The following is a 17413-nucleotide window of genomic DNA, read 5'->3' as shown; positions in this document are numbered from 1 at the left end:
GCTCATTAAATGAAATAAAACCGTGCAAAAAAGTCAGCTGGAACAGCAAATTATTTTTAAATCATAGTGTAAAAAAATCGATATAAGTAACAGATCACTAAAAAGTTTATTTTTGATGAACAACACTGTCAACCAGTGATGCTAAATTAGCATTGTTCCCGACACTTTCAATTTTGTTTTATTTATATTCCTATAAAAAATTCATACTTCTTACATACCTTTTCACTTTAATGTTTTTTTCAAAACCTAAAATGTATTAATTTAATAGAAAAACTTATATCCATTTGGTCAACTTTTTTTTCTTTTGTGTAGTCGAAAAGAGTTTTTTTCACCCCAAAAGCAGGCAACACGGCTGTCCAAACTGTCAACTTCAATTTCATAACAGGCAGTTCCCTCACGTTCTGCTAGATGGCGCCGCCTGTCCTCTAATTTTCGTGGCATACTTTCGGGCTGTCAAATTTGACGAGCATTTGACATTTGACATGCCGTGGTGGTAGTTCCCAAAATTAATGCTAGGTGGCGTTACATTTAGTTTCTAAGCTACTTGAAAAACGATAGGGCTTAAACAAATAATTTGATATTTATTTGATGTAATCTTATATGACTTTGTAAACAACGTATAACACTTATGCAAAAATCAATAGAAATCGCTTCCATATTTTCAAATACGTTTGCAATTAAAGAGTGGCCAAATCAGTTATGGCAAATCAAATTTGAGCAATTTCTTCGCTTGAATAAATCACATCAGACGAACATAAATTATACAGTGAGCAGGCACTTGCCCCCCTCCCCGCAACCGCAGCAGCGGCAAAAACAGGAAGAACAGACAAAACACACATCAGACATTATTATCATCTCGCTTGTGCTTGAGTGGGTTTCTTTGCCTACCCCAAGGCCCTGTCTCCGGCCTCGGCCCATCGGCCCCTCGCCTTTCCGCCCACCCACATGTCTGATATAGGAAGGGATCGGGCCACAGTCCAGCGATTTGCCAGCATCCGTTTGGCCCTTCACACACATAAGTACACGCACACACACACAACTCACAAGCGGAGCACTCAGCACACAAACACGAACACACGCTTCCTTCCGCCGCTGCCATTGTCCTTTCGCGCCATTTTGCCCATGCCGAGTCGCCCGCTCAATCGCCATCATTGGGAAATGTGTAATTGAAAGGGAAGCTTTTGGCTTTGGCAGCGACGGAGGCAAGAAAATTATTTCGTTAACAAAAGGGAAAATGCCAGGAAAACGGGGGTTTGGTGTGCTGGGGGGTGTGGCGAAAAGCAGGACGAACACAATGCAAAGAGAGCGAGAGACAAGACTGAAATATTTTAAAGTTTACCATTCCGATTATTTTACGATGCCCTTTTTTTGTTTGGGGGCTTCATGCTTTGTGCAAGTCGGGGAAGTTTCATTTCCGACAACAAGTTACCGTTAGTTAGTTGGGGATTTTCGGCAGGGTTGTCACCATCACCACAGAAGCAGTCACAGACCCGGCCAGAGCGGGACAGACATGTGAATATGCATGGCTTGGCAGGCAACGTGTGTCTCCGTCTCCCTCTTTTTGTCTGGATTATCCGAATGGAGCTGGAGTGGGGAATTTTGTGATTTATGAGGTCAGAGACTCGTGATAATGAGCCAGGAAATTAAATCACTTTGACCGGAAGGATGTCAGGTCAAAAGGGGATAACACAATTGATTTCATATTCATAAATTCAATGAATGTTGTCAGCTTGTCAAGCGCGGGGAAAACGGGGCAATTGCATGCCAACGGAAGATTCTAGGTTTGAGGATTTCAAAAGTTCCCGGGGGCAAATTACAGAATGTCATCTTGGCTTGATTTTGTGGAATTTCAGACACAAGGATGATGGTAGGGTTGCCATGGGTATTAAACTATGAGCGTCAAATGTTCTTACTTATGTATGACTATTACAATTTTACTCTCTTACATATATGATTAAAAATGTTATACAAATAAAATCCGGTTCTCACACTGGCAATCAATACCCCAAAAGAGTATCGGTAATCTTGAAAGAAAACTTGAGTCCTCCTCCCTCACCAAAAACCCGGCAGCCATGCATACAATAAACAATTTGTCAGTGGGCTCCACATGTTGCTCCCAACTTAGGGAACATATGAAATCATACAGCCCCAATATCACTTCAAACTTCACTTTAAACCAAAGCTTTGACAAGAGCACACCAATAATAACGGAAATTCCGTCTTCAATTACTTACAGAGTTTCAAAATCAAAATTGAGGAATACCAACTAGAGGATAAGGCTACTTAAGGATCAAAGAACACCAAGGAGAGGAGATTTTCTACCAAATCGAGAGACGAGGAGCAGGTTAATTTCGTCATTTTTGGCCAAGACAGCAAACAGAGGAACAGCAAAGCGGAAATCATTTTATACCTCACACAACAACTACACACTAACTAAGATTAGGCTACGCAACTGTACATTGTACTTAAGTGTTCAAAGGTTATTTAGGTGAGTATGCGGTATAATAGGGGGAGCAATTGATATCTAGCCATTCAAAAATATATTTTAGACCTATGCTATGTAATACGAGTTCAAAAGACTTTAAGCTGGCTATATATTTGAATGATTTTTGTGTTCTTCAATTCTCAAAGCAGTAAACACTCGTTTTTCTACATTCCAGTTTACTTTGTATATAAGGAAAGTAGCTAAAAGCACGGAGACAGGGAGGCAAGAGCACCACAGTCACTAGCCACTAAGCAGAGTAACAGTCACGATCACGTTCACTCCAGGATCAGGACTCGCGGCGGGATCAGCTGACGCTGAGGAGGCTGCCACGATGACGATGAGTACAAACAACTGCGAGAGCATGACCTCGTACTTCACCAACACGTACATGGGGGCGGACATGCACCATGGGCACTATCCGGGCAACGGGGTCACCGACCTGGACGCCCAGCAGATGCACCACTACAGCCAGAACGCGAATCACCAGGGCAACATGCCCTACCCGCGCTTCCCGCCCTACGACCGCATGCCCTACTACAACGGCCAGGGGATGGACCAGCAGCAGCAGCAGCAGCACCAGGTCTACTCCCGCCCGGACAGCCCCTCCAGCCAGGTGGGCGGGGTCATGCCCCAGGCGCAGACCAACGGCCAGCTGGGGGTGCCACAGCAGCAACAGCAGCAGCAGCAACAGCCCACGCAGAACCAGCAGCAGCAGCAGGCGCAGCAGGCCCCGCAGCAGCAACTGCAGCAGCAACTGCCGCAGGTGACGCAACAGGTGACACATCCGCAGCAGCAGCAGCAGCAGCCCGTCGTCTACGCCAGCTGCAAGTTGCAGGCGGCCGTCGGCGGACTGGGCATGGTCCCCGAGGGCGGGTCGCCCCCGCTGGTGGATCAGATGTCCGGCCACCACATGAACGCCCAGATGACGCTGCCCCACCACATGGGCCATCCGCAGGCGCAGGTGAGAAGGGATCCTGTATTTTCAATAACTCTAGTGTAGTTTAGATGGATTTTAGTTTTAGTTAAAGTAATTTAAGGAATTATTTAATTTTTTTGAGGAAATTGATACTAATAACTATCCATTCATCCATTCAATATTTACTTAAGGCACATTTTAAAGTAAAAATATTTTTCTGTGCATAGTACCTTCATTTTTATTGGTCATTTAACTGCAATGGTTGCTGGTACCACATTCTTTAAATATTATTTACACTTTTCTCGAAACTCGAACATAAACTACTTCAGTTAAAAAAAGTTAAAAGTTAAATTTATAAGAATATTTTTGGATATGATATATAAGTTAAAGTGGCTTTTTGTAATGTTTTTCAAACCAAAGTATCATGAATCAAATAATGAAGATCGTGTATTTTTAAGTAAACAAATTGCTTTCATAAACAAGTTGGTAAATAAGTTTTGGAACTAGGGTTAATTATAAGTTATTAAATATTTATATAAACACCTTCCCCAATCGATAATCGTATGTAGAATTCCCTACCCCACCCGCATATCTCGCAAACACTTAACGCTTTTCCCATCTTTTCACTTCCGCTTTCGCTGCTCGCACCCGCAGTTGGGCTACACGGACGTGGGAGTTCCCGACGTGACAGAGGTAAGATCAAGTTCACATTCCGCTTGCCCCCTTTCCACATCCGCTAGGACTAACCCCCTCCCAGTGGTGGACGGTTAGAAGCCCCATCTCCAGCAATACTGTATCACTAATCTGAATAATCCCCCCTTGCAGGTCCATCAGAACCATCACAACATGGGCATGTACCAGCAACAGGCGGGGGTTCCGCCGGTGGGTGCACCACCCCAAGCAATGATGCACCAGGGCCAGGGTCCTCCCCAGATGCACCAAGGACATCCTGGCCAGCACACGCCCCCTTCCCAAAACCCGAACTCGCAGTCCTCGGGGATGCCGTCTCCACTGTATCCCTGGATGCGAAGTCAGTTTGGTAAGTGTCAAGGAAAGTGATCGACAATTCCACGAAACGTATTAAGTGGAATTTTTCTTCTTCTTATCGTAGTGGGTTGCAGTAGTTAGTCCCCCGTATAGAATTGATCGTAGTTCCCCTTAGAAACGTAACTGTGCATACAACGGCTAGAGCTAATTATTTAAAGTTAAACCATTGGAACCTTTACAGCGAACCTGGTATTTCGAACGAAAAGCAGTCGAAAATAAATATTTACTTATTTTCACGTTTTAAATGGTCTGAAATTTTTAGGTAACAAATCGTTTTCGGGAAGAGTATAAAAACATTTCTCCTGCAAAATTCTTTTCATGGAATTTCGATTTTATTTTTGACAAAAATAATCTTTTTTATTAAGATGTCATATAAAAGTTTTCAAAACTGTTGAAACTATGAGTTATAGAATATTTCTATATTCACTTTACTTTTCTTAAACATTTTTACATTTAAATTTTAATTTTTGATTATTTTAATTGAAATATTGGTTTTAAAGCAGTTCTTGCACTTTTTACTTTTGAAAGCAGTGCATATATCAGTAAACATATGTAGAGTAAATGTAAAATGTAGATAAGTGATCAAGCAGTGTATGTTAAAAATCTGAAATTCATCTTGATCTCTTAAATTCCGAAGACTGCCTGAAAAAATGTAGCCAGCAATTTTACAATTTTCAATACATGAAATATTATTTAATAATTTCCATTAAGTATACAATGAAGAACTAATGGCAAAGTTAAACCATTTTCGTTAACATTGTGTGGTTACAAATGCAGCTTTTTTTTGAACTATACATTACTTTTATTTTAAATTTAAATATCTTTATATGTATGTTACATATATTTGAATTATTTTTCAAATGCTAAAGCAAACTTGTTCTGCAAATGTTCTTTGCGTTTGGTTTCGGTTCAAAACGAATCGACTTCGACCTTGACACGTCAGGGCAATTTCACTTTATTGCCCTGGCCAATTGCTCGACATTAACCGTAATCCATCTGCAGAGGACCGTCCGATACCTGACATTCGTTCAAATTTGCGAATTTCCGAAATCCCAAAATCGATGAATGCAGGCAGATGAAAGAGGTGGCGGAAGAGGTGCCCCTGGGTTACGCTTGTCCAGCGGAGCCGAGCACAGAAGGCGGTCCTGCCAGCTAATGCAAATCGACAATAGTCCCAGATACTGCCAGAAAAAGGTTTGCCAAAAACCCTAGGCGTAACTAATGAGAGCTGGAAAGTAGAGCACACAGACTGCATGTGGTTCGGCTCTGGATTCAAAGGATGTTGCATAAGTTGGGATAGTGTTTTTGCCCGCCTTTCGAGGGAAATTGGTGTACGGACAAGGAGGCGAGTCCTTTCCAAATATAGAATTCCGTTGGCATTTCACTTTCCCCGGAGAAAGTGAGAGCAGGCCTCAAGTGGTTGGTCCTTTTTCTGCCTCGCCGCCAGCTGACCTGCTCCTGGGTCATTACCAAATCCAAGGAGCTCCCCCATCCGCATCCCCATCCGTGGATGTTGCTGTGGTTTTTTGTTTGTTGCCGGCTGTATTTTTTCGCCAAAGCCAGATTGAGATGTAAAGCAGAATTGATGGGCGCCATTAGTTACACGTTATGTGCAATGGATGCCATCAATTTATTAATCTCCAGAACACGCCGAGGCTCCATTCATAGTGGCCACTCCGTCGTCTTAATCCCCTCCCTCTACGCCTCTGCGGCGGTGCAAAAAATAAAAGAACGCGCCTTAAAAAATAAAGAGAAGGACGGCACCACCAGGCCACGATGACATGAAGTTTTCCCCTCTTTTCTCTTATTATATACTTTTTTTTCTGTGTTGGATTTCTTGCTTCTTTTCTTTATTAAAAATGAAGCGGTCAGAGAGGACGAGGGGAGGAGCCGGGGAATTAAAGCTGGAGTTGGCCCAAAGCTCGGTCCGCATCTCCCGCGGCGGCAACTGCGGCATTCTCACTGTGCCACAACATGATCCCCGAGCTTAAGTTACGATGATTAAATGCATACGAGTTTATTTCTGCTTAGGTTTTTGCCTTGCCAGCACAGCTCCTCTTCGCCCGAGTTGGCTGCATTTTGCATAGCCCATAAATAGTCGGCGACTGTGGGACAAATAATCGAAAATTGCCCAAAGGCCTGAGGCAAAAACATTGAGGGATTGACCAGATCAGGTTTGGTTTGAGGATAAACTGTTCCTCTTGGTTTAAGTTTCATTTGTAGATACCATTTATACCAAAACCGTTCTTGTTTTATATAAAAATTAGAATAGTTTGATACAGCACAGGCTTTTAATACTTTTAATACCGACACTTATAAGATTCCACAATTTTAAGTATTACGTAATTCACATAGAACACCGTCTATATCTCAACCCATCCACTGTAACACGATTGCAACTACTTAACGCCTGGACATTTTTCAAGCGTGCATTAGGCAACAACTAAGGCGAACAAATAAAAAGATAAAGGTGCCACAAAGGTTCCGATCGTGACTGGGCAAGGCGAGAAGACTCTCTTCTCGGGGTCTTTTTCGAAGTAAAAAAAGAGTGTAGGGAAAACGAAACTCCGTTTCAATTAAGTTGTAACTCATGGATGGCAGTCGGCACAATGGGACTTGGGGGCCCTTTGGCCCCTCAGTCGGCTCTCCTGCCTTAATGTTGTTTTGATATTTACCAAGTTCAACTCGATTTCCTCCACTTACCCCCTTTTATCTCGCTGCCATTTGATAATTTGCTGGTGAGTTGAGGGGGAAAACTTGCAGTCCAAGCCGAATCCTTTGGATGCTGCTGGCTCTTTTTGCGGTCCTCGAGTTTTGGGGTCATAAATTTAAGCGACAGTCAACAAATTCTTGCAACAAGTGTTTGCCTGGCCTCCTGTGTACTCATTTACACACAGAGAATAAATGTGGCAAAATGTTGGGGGCTATACAAAGAGTAAAATACCACTTGAAGAGTCCTATTGTTGGTAATTTGTATTTATAGATAATTAAATTAAAGTAGTGTTGTTTGTATTTAAATTTTGGAAACACGTAACAGAAATAATTCTATATTTACCCCATTTTATGTTAGAAAAGCCCTTTATTGGTCACCTAAAGTGCGGTTTTTCGCCGTCCTAGAAATGCATTTTTTATTGTCCCTGTCAGATTCATTGTGATTCACTCAGATTGCCTGGGAAAGCTCTCGCTTACACGAAATGGAAATATTTATGCCAGCGGAGCCAAAGCTGAGCACTTTTCAATTCCGGGCAGCCGGCAGGGCGAGTGGGAAAAGTGCACTTCATTGTGCGCATTATAAGCGACAGTTTCCACTCCGCTCCCTCGGAAGCTGTCAGTGGGGTTCAAGACAATGAAAAGAACTTCTCGCTGGCCAAAAAGTTGCACGTTGTCTGCTGGAAAAACTTTTGCCCCGGCTTTGGTAAAACGTTGATCCCGGCCATCATCCGTTTGGCAGTTGCCAGCGTTCTAGGGAGAGCAAGACGAGGCGGAAACTTTGCCATCCTTGGACTTTGTTGTCTGTTGGCGCTGCACTTAATGTCCTGGAGAGTTTTGCTTAACTTGAGGATTTGCGCGCAAACTACTTTTCGATGGCACCAGAGCGACAGGGGGCGGTGGGCGGAGGACAACTACTTAGGCGGACGATTGGCCCGGCTTAGATGTGTCCACCCAAAGTGAAATTGTGTTAACGTATTTTCCTCTGCCATTCCGCAGGATTTTCATACCCTCTAGGTACTTGTGGAGCTCTAAGGGTGTTTTGTGCTTTGAAAATGTGTTGAATATTAACAAAAGATTTTTGGGATGTAACTTTGGTTTACTAAAACAATATCACTCATTAAAGTTGTTATAAAGAGTATTTGGAACCTGATCTTAAAAAGGCACAACATTTCTTTAAAGGTGTACATGGTACAAGGTATTTATTAGTTCGTTTCGCTCTACCATAACTTTTTTTCGTATTTTTTTCGCCTCTGGCAATTTAAGCGGGCGGATCAAAAGATAATTTGCCAAATGCGTGAAGATTTTTTCTAAATATATACCCAAACATATATACGTATAGAAAAACGCACCCCTCTGACAGGGTCTGTCAAAAATTTGAGCAACGTGGAGCACAAAAAATGACACAGGAACTTTGGGGATTTCCAACCCACAAACACACACAAACACTCTGTGGCGTTGGGTGGAAAAGTTTAATAAAGCGCAGCAAATGCGAAGAGGAAATTTCGCTTTTATTTCGGCAAAGCCACCCCCTCTCTCCACGCCCACGCCCTCGCCCCTGGGTTTTGCGGCCAGCTGAGGAGCGCAAAATAATGGCAACAGCTCGCCAAAGGTCCTTGGGGGCCTCAGCACTCGGAGATGGGTCAGTTTTGGACATGGCAGAGGCATCCGGGGCCTTGTGGCTCAATCGCAGCTCTGTTTTCGGATTCCATTTTTTCTCCATCTTCTGTTTGGGCCGCTGCTGTTTTTGTATTTTGGGATTTGGCCAACCTTTTGACAAATTACGAATATTATTCATGCAGCAATGAAGTGAGGAAGCTCTCTCGCCGTCCCTCGCCAACCTTTTGGGCCTCCTGCGGTCCGCGTTTCGGCGCTTGGGATTCCTTAAAAAATGTATCTGGTGGCAAGATGGGAATGCAGAAACATCCGAAACTAGTTAGGAATTATTAATTTGAGGTTATGCAAAGGAGTTGGGGAAGGGGAGGACCATTTTGAAAGCTTTCTTCAATTATATCAATTAAAACTAATGGTAGTTTAAGTACTTCGGGTAAAGACAAAGGGGCCTTTGGAGCCACTTCTCCGAACACCTTCATAATGATATTATTTCTTAGAGTCAAGTGCATATGATAGAGTTGACTAAAATATAGATTTACAGTACAATTTATATTTTTTTTTTATAATGGATATAATAAATACCCAGTTGATTTAATAGAATTAGAACTTAAAGTTATAAATTAATTTGTAGCTTATTATGTTTCTTAAATTGATGCTATAGTCCAAGTTAATTTAATGTTTATGGTTTTGGTTAACTTATAGCTTCTGCAGATATTTTAAGCTATAAGAACTTAAAGCTTTAAAGGCAAATCAATTTGTTTCAACAAATTCGAACTGGCTGTGCCCTTGGGTTGTATTCCCATAATTTGCTTTCATTATAGTTGTCATTACCCATGCCCTAGGCTTTTCCCACTGAAAGAGGACTTCCTCTCTAGTTTCCTCTCCAGCATCCTTTCCTCTCTCCCCTCTCTCCCTCTGCCGCTGTCGACGTCGACGTCGTCAATGTCAGCCACATGTTTCAATGGCTGCCAGCTAACTGCCATTGGAAAAAGCGAGATGGCTAGAAAGAAAAAGAGAGAGAGACATTTCGGCTGCTCAGGGATACTTGATATGAGCCTGACTTGACTGAATGCCTGCTCTCTCTCGCGTCCCTCGCATAGCGTGTTTTAGTCAGCTGTCAAATATTTTGACATGGGTAGCCATGGCCACAGTGAGCATCCAAAATGGGGGAATGGAGGTCATGCACTGGGGAAAAATAGTCAAAGCCCATGTTGGCATACCATAATTAAATATAAAATCCCTTTCGGAAAACGTTTTTATTCTTTAAAAGTTAGTTCTATTTCAAACACCATTGGTAAATCAAAAGGGTCAAATTAAATTACATAAACAAATTAAAATAAAAAAAATGTAAATGGAGTAGCAATGTTAAAATACAAGAATGTTCAGTTTGATTTATTACCGTCTTTTAATTTAATAAATTAATTTTTCAACCATTAAGATCTTACATTTGTCCGTAAAATGTTTCCCAGTGCAGAACACCAAACGGTGGTAAGAAAGCGAAGCGACCGAAAGAAAGAAGAGCCCGCAATAACAATCAGATGGCGCGTATAGTTTTCCTCGTTTTCCCCTCGGTTTGCGTTTTGCTTTTGTTTAAGCGATAACTAAATAAAGTTTAAAACCCCCTCCTCTTCTCCTTTAAATGAATGCATTTATAAGCCCCAAGTCAACTCCTTGGCCATCCTTTCTGCTCTTCTTTTCCCTGAATTTTGGGCTCCATTTTTTTGTCAACTTTTGTCGATTCTTAACCCTCTTAAGTGCTTAACAAGTCCCAAATTAAAAACGCTGTCGAGTCTCCCGAGATTATAACCAGATGGAAAAGGGCAGCCAAATGAAAATTAAAAAAAAAACTGCTAACAAATGATCAAATGGTCAATGGCAATATTTAATTGTTACTCTTACCTCGGAAAATAAAAAATAAAATTCTTGAACTTAATTAAAAAAAGAAGGGTAGAAATGGAAAATGCTGGCAGTGCAGTCAAAGACATCAAACCTCAAAAAGGATTTCGGGTTATATTTATCCCTGCTCCTTTGCGTTCCCTTTTTGGCCAACTCCCCAAAGGTTGTGAAAACACCAAACGGAAAGTTTGCGACGGCAAAAATACGTCAAATATGCAAAACAATCAAATGGGAGGAAACTTTTTGGCCAGAATGGGGCACCCACTTCCATTTTCCCCCAGTCGCCCCCTTAACCCTCTGTTTATTTAGCACAAAGTCATCGAATGAGTTGGCAGATTCGCACCAGAACAGCGCAGAGAATAAAGTGACATCAACCAGCGGAATTTGTCTCCTCTTTTTCTACAAAATGCCACACACGAACACTCTTCAGCTGGATGAAAAATTTATCAACTTACGATCATAAATAATAATAATTTTCCAGCTTTTGTTGCGGCGGCCTGCGTTTGTCTGTAATTTCCGCAATTAAAAAAACATTTACTCGCATTTGATGTGAGCTTTTTTTGCTCGCTGGCTTGTACTTGTTTACGTTTCGTTTTGTTTGCTGCCAAATGCACTTTTGTATTTGTTGCATGACGAGCGGCTTTTTGGCCAAGATAACTGCGACTGCTGCGGCGACCACCCAACTGCAGTTGGGAATGGATATAGCCTTAACCTGGGGCCAAGTCTTCTGTTTTGGAGGTTATCCGCAGTGGTGGCACTCAATTTTGCCTGGAAAGAGAAACATAATGAATGCAGATTGGCGGGAAAATGCGTTACCATTTGAAAAACATTTACTTCAAGATGGTGCATCATAACGAAATGTAGCCATTAAAGATTAATTACTTATTTTGTTAAAGCAAACGTGAATGTGCCACCACCAGGCACAGAAATTCATTGCGCATTTTCCCCAGCCTCCTCGCACTATGCTGGCCATTGTTTTAGTTCCGCTCGACGTGCCTCGGGCTTGATGAAAAAGCAATCTCTGCCAATATTATAATTCATTATGGGCATTATAAAATAGAATTTTTTCGAGCTATTAAATAATGCTTTTTAATTTTTTCCTGCCTCAACGAATTCCATAAAATGTTGTTAGCAATTATTTTAATGATTTCCTTTAAACGTTAACCGGCACACATACGGCCAATAGCACTAATGTAATTGTGTGTGCGGCAGGGGGGAGGGGGCTGACAGGGGAAGAAAATGAAATAAAATCCATTATGGAGCCGGAGCAGTGTAATAAACGAGTAAAATGGTTAAAATGGTGGCCTAATCGCAATTTAATTACAATACGCTTTCATATCAAAAAGCATTAATGCCCCCGGTCCACTCGGTACGTCAGTCAACCACTCAGCCACTTTAGACGTATGGCCTGTTGAGGGGCGGGGGGAGTGGCAGCAGGGCGGGGGCGTGGCAGGGGAGCGGAGAACCTCAGAGGTCTTGCCTTTGGTACTTCACATGTATCGCTACTCTTTTTCATATTAATTGTTTCACCTTTATTATATTTCTGTTGCTGATACCTTCGGCTCCATTTTCCCCTTGCTCCTGGCTTCTTTTCCTCAAAGCGCCATTAATGCGTTTATAATAATTTCCCAGCGCTCAATTCGAAGCTCCTGTCCAGAAAAGGGCGCCCCAACCGATCAACGCACGCCTTGAAAGTATCTAAGAAAAACAAGTATTTCATCTTGGCTTTTTCTCCTTCTTTGTTTGATTTTTTTTGCCTTTTGAGTGATGGCAACATGAAATGTGCAAAGGCATCATTAAAAACAAATTTCAGAGAGCGCCCGCTCTTAAATTGCCGATGCACGCCCCTCTAGCCATTCACTGAGGCCCTCCCCAAACTATGTTTATTTTCAAGACCCAGTCCAGATCCCAGTCTTCTATGCGAAACTTGTAGGTGTTTTCATCAATTAAAATAATCATTTATTTGCAATGCATGAGGGCAGGCATACAGCTTTGTGTTGCTAATTATCAGCAAAAGCTTCTGTTACGTCAAAGGGGAGTTGAAATGCAAATGGAAATGGAAATGCGCTGAATGTGTGCAGGAGAAAGAAAAGGTAGTAATCAGATGGGAACTACGGCAATGGTTATGGACAGGCGGAAAAAATGCTTTATTTGATTTGAAAAATGAGTGCTAATGAGTGGACTTTTTTGAGTTTCAGTTAGTTTGATATCAACTTAATCAAATTAGTTGGAAACGATTTCTGCAGAATTAAAACAGGAGCTATTAGATATGCCTACCTTAGAATAGTCCTACAGGTACACACCTCTTTAAAACTATTTTTGGAAAAATTCGAACTCCCCCGTCGTACCTCTCCCTTTTTGTTATCCATCATCTCGGGTGAAAGTCCAGCCCATTTATTCCGCTCTTAATCCGCTCCTAATACTCAACTCTTTGGCCTTCCCCCCATGGGTTCTTCGCAGACTGCTGAAGGATGGGCGCGGAAGTCGAGGGGGATGACCACGCACGCTTTTTGCCACAAATCTTTCAAGATTTTTTGCCGGCACAGCGACTCGTCTAACTGATGATGATTAAATGCGAACGCCTCGGGTTATAGACATGGCATCAGCCGTGTCATTTAAAAGAAGGTAGCTGCTCTGACCACCGCTGTGCGGCTGCCCCCTCTTTATAGCCACCCCTCCCCTGGTTCTATACGATTTGGATTCGCGCGCCTTAATGGATGCCGCAAAAAATACAAAAAAAACTTCGAGAAAAAATACATAAAAGAGCTTATGATGTAACGACCTCGAGCCAGAGATGGAAGACACAAAAATACGTGAAATATTAAAAAGAAAAAAATTGGAAGAGCGAGTTGAGCAAGACAAATGCTGAAGATGTTATTAAAAAATAGTTAAGACTGCCCACCTCGGGGGTTGGGGTTTTGGGGTGGGGGGACTTCCACTGATTGCCGCTTGGCGTGGTTGGTCAAAAGCCACCGCAATGCCAATGCTGCTGTGGCCGCCTTCCAATTTCCGGCCGGACATTTTCCAAACCCTAAAAAAACACAGAAATACACTCAAGAAGAGGCCGGGAAAACTCCACCCGAAAATGGCTTCTCACGCTAGCAACCCATTTCAATTACCTGCCTTCGCCATTGACAATTATAATATTTGCTGCTGCGTATTATATTTGACATATTTTTTCCCGACGTTTTCACTGTGCTCTTTTTTTGTCATTACCGAAATTATAATTATAGTAAGTGTCATTAGGCGCCGAACTCATTTGGTTGGTTGCTTTCGAAATGGAGCGGTTTCGAGTGGGGAGGGGGCAGCCTTCGTAATTATGCCGAATTATTTTACAGTTATGCCCTGCTACCGTCCAAGGGGGAGGAATTCAAGGGGACTGAACCAGGCTCGAAGGTGAACTGCACTTGCCTGAATCACAGGCATGATACCTCTCCGCTTAACGGACAAAGATACGGACGGACGGACGGATGAACGGACAGACCGCATTGGGGCATAATTAGTTACCTTGTCTGCTCGCCGCTTGATGTCCATGAAATCTCCGCCGAGTTTAATCCACAAGTGAACCCCAAGACAGGGTGTATAATCGAAAACTGGATGCCCTTACCTAAAATTATTATACTAAATAATTAAATATAATAATGTAAAATCGAAAAATAAAAGGAAAAGAATGTTTTTTGTTTAAAATTAAATGTTTGGTAACTTTATTTAGGGCCAAGTTATTGATCCTTTATCAATAACGATTTTAAGAAATTTAAAAATTGTTACAATACTTTCAAATTCCTTTTCTTTCTCTAAGACTTCCTACCCATGAAAAGGGTATGGCTTGAAAATTAAACCCAGAGTTCCTATCGGGATGGACGACAGAGAGGAGGCCCCTCGTCACAGACCTGTTGTGGGCCCTGCTTTTTTCTCTTTTTTTTTGACAAGTACAAATATCCGAATTCGGTAAGGTTGTCTTTTAATCAGCCTCAGTTTCGGAGCCTCAGCGCCTTGCTTCATGTGGTTTTGAGTTCCCCCCAATCCCGAACCCTCAGTCCTCATCCGATTATCCGGGAGAAAGAGAACAAAAAGATACAAAACATCAAATATACATATATATTTATATATATTCTTCATCCAGCTCTTGTTGTTGTATGCATTGTAGTGGACCTGTAGATATAGTAGAATTTGTTGTTGATTTGGTGGCCGGTCAAGCGTTGCATTGATTTTAATTGTGAAAATTGTTTTATTTACTTGGAACCAACAGAACGCAAGCGCGGAAGGCAGACGTACACCCGGTACCAGACCCTGGAGCTGGAGAAGGAGTTCCACTTCAATCGCTACTTGACCCGCCGGCGGAGGATCGAGATCGCCCACGCCCTGTGCCTCACGGAGCGCCAGATAAAGATTTGGTTCCAGAACCGGCGCATGAAGTGGAAGAAGGAGAACAAGACGAAGGGCGAGCCGGGATCCGGAGGCGAGGGCGACGAGATTACGCCACCCAACAGTCCGCAGTAGACCGAGTCCGGCGGAGTCTCACCAGTTAAATGAAATTTCTATCTAAATACAATTTACGTTAGTTCGGAGAGCGCAAATGAATTTACTTCGATCCCAGAGGACTATCTATTACCTATCCAATCCGTTGAACTTCGCGTGAACTAAACTAAACAAAGAGCAGAGCTGAGAACTCTACCTACAACTTAGTTAATTGTTATTATTTTCTACTTATTATTTAATTGTACACGAATGGCAAGTGGAGAAAGCGAAATAAGATAAACGTAAAGATAACGATTACGATAAAGATACAAGTAAAGCGTAAAACTCAAACAAAACCAACTCATGTGACCTCAGATCTAAATAAGCTATATTTAACTATAATGCATATATATACACATAAATATATGGATAACTATACATGATACCAAGTAAAGCTAAAGGCAAGGAGTTATATATAAATAAATATATATGAAGCATATATACTATATACACGATAACATTAGTTCTTACGCGTCATAAGTACTGTACGATTAACTTATATATACACCCCAGCATAAACCCTAAACCTAAAACATAAACATTAAACTAAATCAATGTTTGTAGCAATCCTAGCGCAAAAGTATAAAATAAAAACAAATAAAAATCTAAAAAACCAAAATGGCGTCAAAATCCATTGCATGTTGGTTCAAGAAACCCATAAATATTTCATAACACTGAACATGATAATAGAAAACTTTGCCCTAAGTGAATGTCGCAAATTTAGACAAAGAAATACCAAAACCGCGGAGAAACGTTGCTTAAAGTAAACAAAACGTTTTACACATACAATACAGAATAAAACCTATTAACTGGCAGAAGCTTAACTATAAATAGAAAGGAATCGCAAAAGATTGGCAACACTTCAAAGTAATATATGTAAAAATTCGGCAGTTAAACTTTATAAAACTCGCAAGTGAAAATTTAACCTTAACAAATTTGAGAGTTCCTCAACTTTCGGTTAGATTTACCATTTTTCTGTATTTTCTTATATTTTTAATTTCTTGTGCAATTTTAAGTTCTTGCAAAAATGAAATTCGAATTAGGTCGAAAAGGATATAAAGTATACCGAAATGCATAAAAATATGAATTGGCAAGCGGAGAGGAAGAATATAAATTGTTAACAGAGGAACACAAAGAATATGTATAAATAATGAATTCAAACAAAAACCCTGTAAAGTAGTAAATTGAAATGCATTATTATACGAGGATGTAGAGAATCCCTTTTGAATGCAGAACCGAACGATTTCTATATGAATATTCGCCTAACAACTATATAAATGTATGTACGTAACTCAAACTCAATTTCCACGCCATCTGTGGAAATCCATATACCAAAGTCAAAGGAACGAAGGAGAAAGAGATAGAAGGACGGGAATGAAAACTATAAAGCATCATATGTTTATATGTAGATATATATAATTAAACAAGCCTAATATAAAACATGTATCTTTGTAGAGCGTTTCGTTTGTAAATTCCCCAGAAAACCCCCTTCCCCTCCCAACCAGATTCCCAATCCAAGGTGAAAGGATTTGTGATTTGCAAAAGAAGAAAATAGTCAAAAGATTTCAAAAAAATTACAATGTATTGGCTTAAAGAACCTTGAGAGCGAAATTCAACTCAATCCAGATACGTAACTTTCGGCCTCATTCTGTAAGAAACTAATAACTTAAGTTTCAATTCAGAAAATTAAAAAAAAATTGGTAAAAACATAAATATAGAATGTAGAAATTCACAAGAAACAAAATTCGAATGCGTTGATAAAAATATATATATTTGAAACAAAACAAAAACATTAAATACACCCAAACATTTGTGCGAAATTGAAACGAAATGTGGAAGCTAAACAATTTGTTGTAAATAAAATTTAAACTTTAGTGTAAACAAGAAGGATGGAGAATGCAGTGGAAGGGCTGCAAGGCAAAGCAAAAAGCATAAAGAAAATTATAATTAAATTACAAATGAGATTTTGTTTTTATTTGTAATATTTATAATAAAAATATAGTATTTAAAAATTTAATCTGAAGGAGGTTTTACTGGCATGGGGTTTCCTTTTAGTGGGCCATGGGATATGTGAATCCTCTGAGTGGTAAGGTAAGCGTTTTAAGAGTTAAATATTTAATATTTCAGTTGATAATTCCATGTAATTTCAGTAACTTCCACTGTGCAATGACGGCATGAATGGATATTTCCTAAGGCCACTGATTATGTCAGAAGGTAAGCACAGAATT

At 40.9% G+C, this 17413-nt stretch overlaps 2 protein-coding genes across 3 annotated transcripts in view; both read left to right on the top strand.

Moving 5' to 3' along the window:
- LOC118878017 (uncharacterized) overlaps window positions 1–2374 on the top strand; it is a 53835-nt gene extending 51461 nt beyond the window's left edge. The window contains exon 2 of the mRNA XM_065865536.2: window positions 2237–2374. The gene's annotated coding sequence lies outside the window, so the exon portion shown is untranslated. The remainder of the gene's footprint in view (window positions 1–2236) is intronic.
- A 442-nt stretch (window positions 2375–2816) lies between these two features.
- Window positions 2817–17202, top strand: Antp (homeotic protein antennapedia). Of its 2 annotated transcripts, XM_036819081.3 has the most exons (4): window positions 2817–3446; window positions 4056–4094; window positions 4227–4440; window positions 14917–17202. In XM_036819081.3, exons 1-4 carry the CDS (start codon window positions 2817–2819, stop codon window positions 15165–15167), a joined length of 1134 nt encoding a protein of 377 aa, XP_036674976.1. In that variant the 3' UTR covers window positions 15168–17202. The 2 variants fall into 2 exon arrangements, with proteins under 2 accessions (XP_036674976.1, XP_036674978.1); XM_036819083.3 differs by lacking the exon at window positions 4056–4094.
- The last annotated feature ends 211 nt before the right edge of the window (window positions 17203–17413 follow it).

This window comes from Drosophila suzukii, chromosome 3 (genome assembly GCF_043229965.1).
Source record: "Drosophila suzukii chromosome 3, CBGP_Dsuzu_IsoJpt1.0, whole genome shotgun sequence".
NCBI classification, from domain to species: Eukaryota; Metazoa; Arthropoda; class Insecta; order Diptera; family Drosophilidae; genus Drosophila; species Drosophila suzukii.
Note: the sequence above shows the minus strand (reverse complement) of the source record. Positions and strands in the feature narration are given on the sequence as shown.